General features: G+C 46.7%; 1 protein-coding gene across 1 annotated transcript; it reads left to right on the forward strand.

Annotated features, from left to right (window-relative positions):
- The first annotated feature begins 215 nt into the window (after positions 1-215).
- Fate1 (fetal and adult testis expressed 1) lies at positions 216-13,454 on the forward strand. Its single transcript, XM_047537151.1, has 6 exons — positions 216-327; positions 8,218-8,352; positions 9,222-9,349; positions 12,126-12,232; positions 12,513-12,579; positions 13,323-13,454. Exons 1-6 carry the CDS (start codon positions 288-290, stop codon positions 13,452-13,454), a joined length of 609 nt encoding a protein of 202 aa, XP_047393107.1. The 5' UTR covers positions 216-287.
- Positions 13,455-14,098: the final 644 nt, after the last annotated feature.

Genomic DNA, 14,098 nt, shown 5'->3' on the forward strand with positions numbered 1-14,098 from the left:
CAAAAAGCACAGGAGACAACTAAGCCAGGCAAAGGGACAGCATGTGTAAAGGCCCAAGGCCTAATAAGCCCACCATGCTGTTGAAGAATCAGAGGAAGCCAGAGCAGCATGAGGGGAAAGTTCTGCACGAGATGAGATTGGCCAAGTAGAGGGAAGGCAGCTTATGTGCAGCCCTTTTGGCCATGCTCAGAACTGTCATCTTTACCTTAGTGATAATGAGAGGCCACTGAGGGATTCTTCAAGGAAGAAGAGAAAACCAACAGGCCTGCTAAGTTGCCAGGTGGAGAATGGTTGCAGGAATCACCCATCTACTGTCATGGAGGTCAGGTGAGTGCAGTTGTTCAGATAAGAGGTGACGATGAGAGGAGACAGAAATAGATTGGTGACAAGGATTTTGCTCCAACTTTGGTAGGCAGCAGGACCATTCGATGGTTTAAAATACAAATCCAGGGCTGGGGTTGTAGCTCAGTGGTAGAGCACTTACCTAACATGTGCGAGGCACTGGGTTCGATCCTTAGCACCACATAAAAATAAACAAAATGAAGGTCCATCAACAACTAAAATACAAATCCAGATACCTCACCACCTTGGGCCCAGGGATATGCATTGTTACCAAATTTTCCAGGTGATTCTTCTGTTGGGGATCTTTGTTATATTTTTTAATATTCTTTTCTTAGTTGCAGATGCACACAATACCTTTATTTTATTTGACAATTTTTATGTGGTGCTGAGAATCAAACCCAGTGCCTCACAGGTGCTACAGAAGAACTCTACCACTGAGCCACAACCCCAGCCCCTGTTGGGGATCTTTGGATAACACTGGAAGGAACACTGAATTCTAATTTTAAGAGGCAGAACCATGTAAAGTGGTCGATTGGATTGGGAGGAGGTAGGGAAGAATCCCAGATGATCCTCAGGATTGGGGGGTCAGGCAGTGGGGTAGATGGTGTGGCCATTCACTGGGAAGGATCTCTCTAGAAAAGAAGCAGATGGAGGGGAGCAAAAGACCTCAGGTTCGTTTTGGAACACGTCAAGTATGTTGTGTGGAGGGTGTTTGAGTAGAGCTGAGGAGAAAAATCAAGACTGGAGCAAGAGAGATCAGAGTTGAACATGATACAAAGTTGACCATGTTACCAGAAAAGACCATAAAGGAAAGCTTGAGTGTGGCCCTGAGGGCAAGCAGGAGAGGGCCTGTGCAAGTGGGGTGGTCCTGAACACCAAAGAAAGAGTTGGTTCATTGGCAAAGTTTGGTTTCATTTGAATAATTGAAGAATCCAGACTAGAATGAGTAGCAGGATGTCTGGAGGTAGAAAACTGGAGACAGCGTGCGTGGTGATGACGATGCATTCAGGGGCTGAGAAAGGACTGTAGCATGGGGTGAGCAGACAGGTCATCCTTCGTAACCAGCAAGAAGTTCTTGTGTACTGTGTAAAATTCCTAGCAGTTCATGTGCTTCATGAACTGCTTCATGTGCTTCCTAGAACTAACTTTGTTCTAGGAACCAAGTGCTTCACATTCCATGACCACTTACCTACCTTTTTGAGGTAAGATCACAGCAACACAGAGAGACCAAGTGAAACACTAAAGGTCACACAGCTAATAAGTAAGGATTTAGGAGTGAAACCAATGGCTAAGAATGGTGGTTGGCAGCATTGGGCTCTGATGCACCCGACCCTCCCTGATGCACACTGTTTGTAGGCAGGGTGTTCAGATACAAACTGTCTGCTGGCATCTGCCTTCCAACAGTGAAGGGCAGGTCAGAGTAGAGAGTGGGTTTGAGGCATATTTGCTTAAACTTTCTTGAGTCAGCTCCCCCCTGAGTTTTCCTGTTGGTCTAGCAAAGAACCTGGATTGTTAATTTATAGAATGACCTTGGCATGCTGCTGAATCAGTGAACTGGGGCAATCTGGCCCACTCTGCTCTCCTAGCTTTTCTATCTGTGAAATGGAGGGATAACAGGAACAATATCCACTTCATAGTAGGAAACACTTGTCATGAGCTTCTTAACTCTCAAGGCTGCATTTCTCTCCTTGGGCCTTCTTTTCTCCTCCCCTCCAACTTCTTTTTGCAGCTCAGCAGGGGCAGCTGCTGTTGACGTTTTTGAGCTGGTCAGTGTCTGAAACTTTGTACCACTTTTTCCACCTCCTCATCATAGTTGGCCATTTTCCTGCCGGCTCTGATGATCCTGATTTTTACATACACATCACATTTCAGTCACTGGCCATGGAAACAATTGAAAGCAGATGCATTTCCATCTGAGGAATAAGTCACCACGTGGCCAAAGTCCAGGGTTCTGCAAGGTCACCTTCCAATTCCCTTCCTGGGATTCAGGGAAGAGGTTCTTCTTCATTGGCTTCAATAGTACCTTGGAGATTGTGACTAAGTTCCCTGGTTTCTCAGGGGCTTTGGATGGTGGAATGCTGTGCATAGGCAGGTGACTAAGGCTTTCCTGGTCTCTGAATGTACTGCCAGCATTTGGGGAAGGATTCTTGGGCCAGCAGAGAGGAAAGGAGGAGAAAATAAAAGTAGCAGACAGCTAGCTGGCTACCCCAGGGGGTGATCTCCCTGTCTCCTGGCCTCATATTCTCAAGACTGTTCTTTGCCTCACAGACATGCAATCCTAGGTTACCCCTGGGGCAGTCGACCCCAACCATTGCCCTAACCTTGGAAGCTCCTCTGGTGTGGCTGAAACAGCCCCTACCCAGGGGGACTCCTTAAGTGCTGTTCTGAAGGAACCCAGAGATGCAGCAGAATTGCCTCTGACCATGAGCACTGAGGATTGGGCTTTTGGGAATCCCTTAACATCTTCAGAACTGGAAACTTTGTCCCTACTGCTGGTATGTAAGCCACCACACCAGGATTTCCACCCCAGGCGAGGAAGGCATTTCTATCAACCCACACCTCCAAGAGAGTGAGCCAGCTATTCCTATAGGTGTGCAGTGGGAGGTTGCAGGAGTCCAGGACAGTGGTTGGGCCAAGTGTCTCCTTGGCCTCCTCTTCTTAGGTTGACAAAGTCCCAGAAAATACCCGCCATGTTCCCGAAGAAGCAGACATGACCACCACACAAAGGTCCTGCTACTGTCTCCATAGATCCATGGACTTCCTTCCTGTATGCTTGGTTCTAACTGCCTACTAGAACAAAAGCTCTGTGGGGACAGAGACTTTGTCATTATCCCTAGTACTGAACAATCTCATGTTGCTTTAATTTATATGGCTTTAATTATGGATAAGAATGAACATTGCTTCATGAGTCCTGATTCAGAATAGCCATACCGAATGAGAAGAGCCCACGTCTCAAGACAGAAAACTAGAAATCAAGGTAGCCCTGTTCCCACTGGAAATCAGTGAGGTCCTAATGGCTGCCTACGTGGTCTTGTCACTTTCATTTCCCTCCCTGTGCTCACAAGGTGGCCCTTCCTTCCCCGGACCAGCTATAGTCCCTGCAACTTGACCCCATGTCCCTCTGTCTGTCCTTCCTGTCTCATGAAGGCTATGCTAGTCCCCCTTCCCCTTCCTCTCTGGCAGGGGTGGAGTCCCTGGGGCTCCAGGGATGACCTCAGTACCAGCTGCTTCCAGGAGCAGGAAGGAGAATTGTTTATAGGTCCATAAGCTTCATTAACAAGCTGAGAGGAAGCTCCTAGCTGCCTGCAGGATCCAGATGGTGGGCTAACTCACTTGAATTTGAGGCTGTGGCTCTTTGAGACTGGACTGAAGGCAGGGCTTAAAAGCAGGAGTTTATTGTCCCCAAAAGCTTTTGGACTTGCTGGGTTTTTTTCTTTTTTCTTTTTTTGTACCAGGGATTGAACTGAAGGGTGCTTAACCACTGAGTCACATCCCCAGGCTGTTTTAATTTTTATTTTGAGACAGGGTCTATGTTGTTGAGGCTGACCTTGAACTTGGGATCCTCCTGACTCAGCCTCTCAAGCTGCTGGAATTTCAGGTGTGCACCACCACAACCGGTTTGGACTTGCTTTCTAGACTTTTTGGTTTGGATGACCTCTTACAGAGAAACCCAACAGAAAAAATTGGTAAGAGCAGATGACTGTGCATGAAGAGAGGCTAGGGTCTGTTTTGAAGCTCAGAGAGACCCCAGTATTCTCCCTGAATCCATGAAACACAGCTGGAAACTGTGTTTTAGTTCAGTCTTCCATATGAAAATGGGAAACTGAGGCTCAGAGCAGAAGAAACTACTTACCAAGATGTCATAGGAGTCACTCTGGGGTGCACTGACTCCAAGCTGAGGCATCTGCTCCCTCCACTGTGACTGGTAAGGGAGGTGGGAACAGGGAGAGAACATTGCCAGCCTGAGAAGACAGCTTGGCTATCTTACTAACTGGAAGAGGCTAGTGATATGCAGGCATTGTTGGAGGTAGGGGACCAGGTAGACTTAGGGCAGGCAGAGAGACAGACAGACACAAGGGCAGACTGGCAGACTGGCAAGCAGCAGCCTGTGTTGAGTTGGATGCCTGCTCTTTGGGGATGCTGGATGCCCTCTAGGTTTCAGCCACAACTTGCATGCAATTAAATGAATGTGTTTTGTCCCCAGTGGAGGCTGTGCTCAAGATCACCTTAGGACAAAAGTTGTTTCCTTTGGAGATGCATGGCTTAAAGGGAGGGAGAGCTTTCACCCCATCCCTCTCTGTTAATAAAACAAATCTTATTTTAATAAAGATCCAAGCCCTCCAGCAGACAGTTCATCGGAAAGAATTACAGAAGATCAATAAACAAATGAAAATTCGCTCCAGTTTATTCATAATTAAAGCAATATAAATTAAAGCTACAATGAGATAGATATCATTTTTCATCCATCATAATGATGCTTTTTAAAAAGTTCCGTAATATCTTCTGTTGATAAGTCTATGAGGGAACAAGCATTTTCCTTCCTTCTTTTTCTTTCTTTCTTTCTTTCTTTCTTTCTTTCTTTCTTTCTTTCTTTCTTCTTTCTTTCTTTCTTCTTTCTTTCTTTCTTTCTTTTTTCTTTCTTTCTTTCTTTTCTTTTTTTGGTACCTGGGACTGAACTCAGGGGCACTCGACCACTGAGCCACATCCCCAGCCCTATTTTGTATTTTATTTAGAGACAGGGTCTCACTGAGTTGCTTAGTGCCTTGCTGCTGCTGAGGCTGGCTTTGAACTTATGATCCTCCTGCCTCAGCCTCCTGAGCCGCTGGGATTAGAGGCATGTGTCACTGTGTCCGGCTGGAACAAATATTTTCTTTTTCTTGGTGGGTCCCACATTGTGCAGCTTCCTTGGAAGGTATTTTGTCAATACAACTCAAAATTGATCATCAATGCACATGCCCAGAACCTCTCCATTTGACTTCTGACCACCTACTGACCAGAACACATATGCACATGTATGCAAGAGGTGTGTCCAGAAACGCTTAGCTACACTGTTTATAAAAGCACTCAATATGTCCATGAGGCCATAGCGGAAGGAAGCAGTTGCCCTGGGGTTAGAAGAAATTTGATGTGTTTGACATGGGGAGATCCCCAAGGCACCCTACTCACTTAGAATGGAAGTTGGGGGACAGTGTGTACCTCAGATATAAGATTTCATTTGTATAAGATCTCTGCATGCTACAAAGATCAGACATGCATATAAGTTAGATGTGCTCTAGATCCCTCTTCCCAGAGGTCCCTGACATAGATGTGAGAAGAGATTCCTGACCTTCACCTCAGGAAACCTGCCATTGGAGTGTTGGTTTCTGTAGCCAACTGTGTGTACTTAGTCACGGGCCTCCTCCTTTATGCAAGCACCATGTAACACTTGATAGATCTCTCTCTGCGCCCTACCCTTCAGCTCCCAAGATTAGCACACCAGATGGTGGAGGCTTCTCAGAATGTCGGGATTGCAGTGGCTGGGGTTGTGGCTCAGTGATAGAGTGCCTGCCTAGCTCAGAACTGCATAAAAATTTTAAAAAAATAGATAAAATAAAGGTATTGTGTCCATCTACAACTAAAAATATATTTAAAAAAGAATATTGGGGTTGCAAGTTTAGGCTTATTTCCAAAGGAAATTATGATGTAGAAATAATTATGTAAAGGTTAATATGTTAGAAGCATACTAAGGGACAATTTCAAAGTCACACCATAGAAAATTCTCTCTCACCTCCCAACCTTCCTTGGCACCCAATGCAAGAGGGGTGGGCAAGCTAGTGGGGTGAAATGCCGGGTGGTACTGGGGGATCCAGGAAGTCTCTCAAATCTCTTTTCTTTGCATAGGTGGAGGATTCCTAAGCCACCAGGGGCAATGCCTCCACAGGCACTTGGGCCCGGTGTTTCTGTTCCCACAAAGCCCCAGTGAGGCAAGTCCAGTTGGCAGCCAGACAAGAATCTGGTCTGGAATCAGTAGATCAAGGTGCTGTGCCTAGCCAGTGCCAGCACTGTTTGCTCTGCTGACTTCTGAGTGCTTCTTTCAATCTAGCCACTTTCTAGGGAGGGTACCATTAGTCCATTGTCCATCAGGGAAAAAGATGCCCAAAGAAGAGAAATACTTATCCGAGGTTAAATCTTGAGGTCTTGGGGAGGATGAACAGGGCATAGGATTGCCAGATAAAATACAGGATATCAAGTTCCATTTGAATGTCAAGATAAATTATGAATACATTTTTAGTGTAAGCATGTCCCAAATGTTGCATGGAGCATAATAGTGGCACTAAAAATGATTTGTTTATCTGAAGTTCAAGTTTACTTGGTGTCCTGGATTTTTATTTGCTCAATCTGGTGATCGTGGCTGGGCAGAGACATATGGCTCCAGCTTCTTGGACTCCTAAATCCTAGTGCATACACAGCAGTTTCTCTGCTCTTAAGGTGGCCCTCCAGAAAGCTCAAGTTTCACTGCAGCTGCTCAGCTGGAGTGGGAAGGGAAGAGCTTCTTTATGCTCCCAGGAATGCAGGCAGAGCCCATGTCAGCTCATCACTGCACAGGAGGGGAGGGGTGGCTCGACAGCCCCACGTTGCCACCCTCTCTCAGGTCTTGGCCCTTCCCTTTCCTTTTCCTTTCCTTTCCTTTCTCCCTGTCTTCCTTCCTTCCCTTCCTGTTCTGCCTGCTTCCTCCTCCTTCTCCCACCTGACCCCAGCTGTGCTTGATTCCTTTTTACAAATAACCTCCTCTTCCTTCAGGGGCTCTGGAATTGTTCCCTAGAGCCCAGGCTTGATCATTGGTAGTTGTGTCAATCAGAGGAAATGGAACCAACAGGATGTATGTGTACATGCATAGGCATATACAGATAGATTGAAAACAATTGCCTCACGTGACTGGGTCTGGAATCTGTAGAACAGGCTGGAAACTTGGGCAGGCGTGGAAACTCAAGTTCTGAGGCAGAATTTCCTCTTCCTCAGGGAAGCCTCAGTTTTTGTACTTAAAAACTTTAAATGATTGGTCAAGGTCCAGCAGCTTATTGAGGACAATCTGTTTGACTTCAAGTCGATTGATTGTAGATGTTAGCCGTAATTACAAAATACCTTCATAACAATGCCTAGAGTAGTATTTGATGGGCTCAGTGGGGACTAGAGCCTGACTGAGGTGACGCCTCAAGAAGGTGTAGTGGTGTAATCTACTTGTAGGGAAACTGAGGAGAATTAAGCCTTAAGCCAAGAACGCAGGGCCCACGCTCCCGTGGCAGCAGCAGGCCCCTCCTCTCTTGCCCTTGGTTCTCATAGTTCCTGACCAGGCTGACTCAAATCAGGACAAGGCCATCTCCCTTGCCTGGGGACTTCAGACTGGGGGAGGCAGGATGCGGTGTGTTCTACAGAGAATCCCTTCTGATAGAGTGATGCGGCCTGGATTATTGGCCAGAGCTGGACTGACAGAGGTCACCTTGCACTTGGGACTTGACCCTGCTTTGGTCACTGACTGACTCTCAGATCCTGTACCAGTCCCTGCCTCTCCTTAGAAATGATGGAGGGTGAACCCCAGTTGTCCCCCAACCAGCTAAATCAAAGGTTGTTGAACCAGAACAATTCTCATAGACAAAGGTTCTGAGCAGTATCTCTTCCCCTAAATTGCTTACAAAGTAGCAAGAAAGAAGGACATGGCCCAGCCAGCAAGATACAGTAGGAACATAAAGTGCCCAATCCAAGGTCTGAACCCAGAGAGGGAGTCTGGCTCCACCCGCCTTGTCCGGGTATATCTTCCTTGAGCTCCCACCCCTCAAAGAGGTGGTTATCCGGGCGTCTCCTCTGTGTCCTAAAGATTCACCCTGTGAATCTTTTTAGTCATAGCTTCAAGTGAGCAACTGGTGGTGATGGCAGGAGGGCCCCCTAGCATGAAGGAGGAGATAGAAATGTGCATAGCTGAAGAAGTGGGGCCTGGAAGCCATGGGAAAAGTCAAGAGCAACTGGTGATAGCAGGTGAGTATGCTTTAAAATGCCTCCTTGCATATATGGGCTAGTGTAGGTATGCATCTACACTTGTGCATGTCTGTGTTGGAGAAGGTGCGTGTGCATCTGGGTGTGCCCTCATGCTTATGTGTGTGTATGTTTGCATGCATGCATACTCAGGTGTTGTGTGCAGGTTTTGGAGTGTTTGTGTTGGGTTACAGGAAGCTGTGGGACTTGATCAAGAGATGATGATGTAAGCCTTTTGTAGCCCAAGAGGGAGGAGGGTGGGAACAACATGTGTGGTTCCTCTAACTCCCTCCATCTCAGCCACCACTGTGTCTATTGCAAAACATTTGGAAGGCTTAATTTATGAATCAATTAATTCTTTCTCCCAATCCTCTCTTACCTTTTCTTGTCTTTTAGTCAAATCCAAATCACACAATCTAGAAGGTGCAATGTTTGTGTTTGTTCTTAAAACATCTCAAGTTGCTTCTCCTTGCATCCGTTGTGCTCCCTGCCCCCTAGGTCTGCTCTTTTCTGGAAACAGCCTGTTTCTACCTGTTTGTCATTTATGAAGCTTTCATTTCTCTGAATTTGCACTGATGAGTTGTTTTCTCTTTTGTACTTCCCACTCACTCTTATACATTGAGGTCTGGGATCTTGTGTCTTGCTCATTGTTTACTCTCTCTAGTAACCTAGGTCAGAACTTGACCTTAAGTAAATCCTTATTGAACTTTTGAACAAATGAATAAACATGCCTGGGATCTGCGGTGGTGAATGGGTCTTGAGTGAATCCTAAGAACTTGGGTGACCTTGTCTTCTTTCTGGTGTGTCTTATGCCCAGGAAGCCCTAGTATAACTTCTATGGGTGTTCCTGAGGTCTCTGTTCTTCTCTCTAGAAATGATGGAGCATGGATCCTGGTCACTAGGTGCTCCCCAAAGGCGACAGAAGTTGGAACCAAAGGCTTCTGGCTCTTCTGCAGGCCAAACAGTTTGGAGTATGAGTGCCACTCGGCCCAAGAAATTGGTACTGTCTGGGATCCTGGGCGCATGGTGACTGGGTTGGGGTTTTCAGTACCGGTTATAGAGATTTCAACCTGACCATGGTAGATTGAGCAGGGCCAAAAGTTGAGCTTCCATATCCACGGGTCCTGCATCTGTGAATTCAGCCAACTATGAATGGAAAATATTTGGAGAAAACTGCATCTGTAACTGAACACACAGGCATTTTTCTTGTCATTATTCCCTAAACAACACAAGAAATATTTACACAGTATTTACATTGTACTTGGTTTTATAAATAATGTAGAGATGATTCAAATTATGCAGGAGGATGTACATAGATTTTGTGTAATTACACCATTTTGTATAAGGGGCTTGACCATCCACTGATATTGGTATCCATGGAGAAAGGGGAATCCTGAATTTTCACTGTGGGTGAGGGGAAGTTTTAGAAAAATGGTTGCTATACAGTGGAAAAAGTTAATAGCTAGGAAAAGGCAACCAGGTTGAAGAAAAGGGAGAATTGATTATTACAAGGACTCATGTTTTGCATTCAGTTCTTGAAGCTATATTCACCTTGGATGAGGAAGTTTTAGAAAAATGACTTTATTATTTTGTTTCAAAGATTACTGGGAAAAGACAACAAGGTTGGAGAGGGAGTGAAAACTGACTGTTCTAGGGCATTTCCTGAGTCTTGGAATTCTGTTTTAAATCCTTTCACATTCACTATGGGTGAAGGAATATTCTAGAAAAATGGCAGCTACATTGTTTCAAAAAGGCAGCCATTTTGCAGAGGAAGGAGAAATGATTGTTGTAGGGTATAGCTATAGGATTGGTTAAGTCTGTAACCAATCCTTTAAGCTATATTTGGATGAGTGAGGGGATGTTTTCAAAAAGTAAAAGTGGTTATACTATTATAAAAGTTACTGGGAGAAGGCATCAAGTTTGCAAAGAGAGGGAGATCTGACTTTCTAGGTAAAGGATCACAAGGCTGAAATGATTCACTACATTGCCTCTAACAGAATATCTAAGAGTCACTCATAGTTATTTTGCCTCAAATTCCTCAATTTTTTTGTCTTCCTGATTCCACTCTATCAGAAAATCAAAGGGGTGGTCTGAAGATTGTTTTTGAAGATGACTGTAAGCAAATCCGCTTTATTGTCCTAGGGTTTCTCTGACTGTTATTTTCATGATATTTTGAAGCTTCTTAAGAAGATCAAATATTATGAATATGAACACTGTTCACAAAAAGTCACAGCAGTATCTGTGTGCTCCTTTTGAGAAAAATACATTTTGGATTATTGCAACCAGTGCAACCTAGTGAAAAAGCTCCTAAGAAAGTTCTTTGCATGGAAATGACCTCACTTTCATTTTAGTGTTGTGCAGATCTTTCCCAGGTGGCAGGTGAACCATAGTTGTCTGTTCATTTCTAAGAATGAGGCCAACAGAAGAGGTAACCCAGACCTCTGCACAGCTGACTGAGGTCCGCCAAGTGGTAGGTTGTGCTACAGCAGTGGCAAGGGACGGACTGGCAGTTGGGGTGCTCTTAAGTGCCAGAACAAAGAGAGTTTTATTTTGTGGCAGTGCCATCCTAGGCTTCTTGTTCATTTGGTTCAGGTTTTGGCTTGGGGTAAGTGCCTGGCTGCCAGCCAGGTGGAGTAAGAAGGGTGGATGACTGTTTCATGCACAGACATTTAGTTAATATCCCTAGTTTCTACCTCTGTTCTGGAGACACCGTCTACCAGTTGTCCCTGCAGCCTCCAGGCCTGGGCACTGCCAGCTGGGCCTCTCCAGTTGGCAGTACCCATCTGCTTCCCATCCACATGGAGGCCTGCTTGATGCTGGCTTCCTCCTTGGGCACTTTCTGCATTCAAAGTTGTGTTAAGCCCTTTCACTTCCTGTTGTCATCTTATGGGATTATACTGTTTTACTGCCTTCACTGTTGCTTAGTGAAGTCTTAAGACGAAGCAGTATGAGAGGCACATAGTGTAATGACTAAGAGTGTAACCTCTGGAGAAGATTGTCCTAGATTTGGATTATTGCTCTTCTATTTACTGTGGCAACTTGAGCAAGTTGCTTAACCTCTCTGTGATTCAGTTTCTCCATTTTTCAAAATAAAATGATAAGAACATCTGTTTCACCGGGTTGTGATGAAGATTCAATGACTTGATATTGGTAAGGGCTTAGAGAATGACAGGGTCCCTAGAAGGAAGAAAGCTAGAATTGAACCCAGGCAGGCCTGCCATCAAAAGGCCCATTCTGCTTCTCCACCCCACAATACTCTTCAAAGGATCCAGATACCCTGATCTCAAATATGCACTTGGGAGTCATTAGCTGATGGATGAAAACGAAAGCTCCAAGAATGGCTGGCCTTACCTAGGGAGGGAATCTGTGGCTTCCCTGTAACCAGAGTGCTGGCCTTAGCTCCCTTTCTTCCCATGTGTTCTTGGGAGTGAATGCAACTTACCAGGCCTCAATTCCTGACTTGGAATCTAAGCTTTCACATTCTACTTCAGTAAGTTGCTTGGATTCTCAGGTAATGTCTGCCTACAAAAGTTCTGGTAGAGCACTCTGTCACTGCTCTTCCCTTGCTACAGCATGCAAGGCCAGGGCTTCTGAGGAACATGGTGCAGATAGAGGTACCCAGGCTTTCCTAGTGGTCTAAAGCAGCTAACCCTTGATTCCAGAGGATCAGGCACCACATGACCCATGTGGGATACACCATCAGATCTTGGCATAGTGTGGGGAAGCTGCTTATGTGGAACTGAGAAGATGACTTGGAGTGATCTTCTTTTCTGTAGGGGCACCAGCTGCAGAAGCCCAGGATGTCAAGAGAGCCAGGCCATGGTAATGCCCATCCCCAAGAGTATCCAGGCAGTTTTCAAGGCATGAGGTTCCATTATGAACGGTAAGAGCAGAGAGACTGGTAAGCAGCCTGACTGGGAAGGAGTGTGACTGCTTGAAGTAGCGGGATTCTGTTGCCTTCTGGCCTTTTGGGACCTACATATACTCTTTGGTAGGCTGGACTGGGCTGGCTTCCAGTCCCTTGGACCTTCTTTACCACAGGTTGGTAGTCACTGTTCAAGAAGTTCCTGAACTTACCTGCTTCCTCTCCCAGATTTTCTCTTTGCCACGGCCTGCCTAGGCCATCAGAAACTCCCACCTTCTGTCTTTTGTTTTTCCCATAGCAACCCAGAAGCAGAGATTGGCCTGGAAGAGCTCAATGGACTAGAGATGGAAATCATGAGAAGACAGGTGAGCATTCGCTCTAAGAGACCACTTGGCAGGTGGAAGTGGCAACATGGTGCATGGGGGTAGGGAACCTCAACAGCTATTAGCAAGACCACACTTTTGATTTTCCATCTTCCCTTGCAGCACCCTGGGGTGAGGTGAGGTTGGGCTCCCTGTTTTCCTTCCAGGCCCACTGCCTCTTGTGCTCCAGCTTGATGCTTACCCTCTAACTTCCTCTGTCTCTGAGCTGGGACAAGGGAATCAGGGAAGAAGAAAGGAGGGGCAACAGGAAACAGAAGCATGCTAGAGCAATACCAGACAGTGGTGCTGAGAGGTCTGCAGAGGGATAGCCTCGCTGAAAACCAAGCTTGGGTCTTTTTAGGAAGAAGTCCCTGGGATGGGAGAAGGAGGTTGGAGGAGCACCTGTCCTGGTGGCCCTGAGTGCCACCTCATCCTGAGGCCCTGTCTCTGGCTCTGTGGCTGCACTCACACCTGCCCACCCCAGGTTGAAAATTCCCTTTCTTCCTGGCTTCCCCTGCCCTCTTGCAGAGAACTGGAGTGAACAGAGAGAGAGAGAGACAAGGAAGTTGGCCCTGGGTCCTGCTGGGCTATGCCAGGCCTGCTGCTTCTCACCCGGGGGCACTTGGGCCTGCTAGAGGGCAGAAAAACTACTTATTGTTTTAACTTCACACTCCCCTGCCCACACTGACATGCCTCTGGCTTTCTGGAAGAACCCTGCTCACCATCCCCTTTTGGTCCCGCCACAGCTGCACATGATCACTGGACGCCTGCGTGCCCTTGAGGACCAAGGCGCCACCTGGCGGCACAGGGAGGCTGTGTTCTTCACCCTGCTGGTGTCTGCCTGCATCGCCAACCTGTGGCTGTGGATGCGCCAATGATGCTTCACAGCCCTTTCAGCACCGCCAGAGCCGCCAGAGCCTCCACTCCTTCCCCTCTTTCCTTTTCTTCCAGGGCTGCCCTTGCCCACCCTCCTTCTAGCCCCTAGGTAGACTCAGGGAGGTCATGGTTGCTGGAAGCTGGAGGAAGTCTGCATGAACTGAGATGCAGAACCTTTGGAGGGAGAGAAGAGAGGGGCATCCACCCCTCCAGTAGCACCAGTGGCAGGTACTGCCTGTTTGCTTGTGAAAGCTCCCTGGGCCTTGCCTGGATGGCTCTAGAACACTGTTTGCTCTGTTCTGGCCTCTGTGGCAAGGTTTGCCTTTGTCTTTCTCCCCTGTTTCTTCCACACAGTGTGCAGGGCTCTGCACAGAAACACGCTCAATAAAATTTCAATGGCAACAGCAAAATCTGGTGCTTGAGGTCCTTACATGCATGACTCACTTGTACCAGTGGTGGAAATGTGCACTGGGTAAAAGTCCCTCTAGTGAAAGACCCTGTGGCTGGAACTGGGCTGCTGACATTGCCCCAGGGACCCTGGTAAAGTCCTCCCCTTCATCCTCCCAGCCCTTACTGTCCCCAGCCATCATTGTCCCCAGCCCAGCAGAGGTTCTTTAATGGCCAGGCTTTACAAAGTCCTTTTTGT

This window comes from Sciurus carolinensis, chromosome X (assembly GCF_902686445.1).
Source record: "Sciurus carolinensis chromosome X, mSciCar1.2, whole genome shotgun sequence".
Classification (NCBI taxonomy): Eukaryota; Metazoa; Chordata; class Mammalia; order Rodentia; family Sciuridae; genus Sciurus; species Sciurus carolinensis.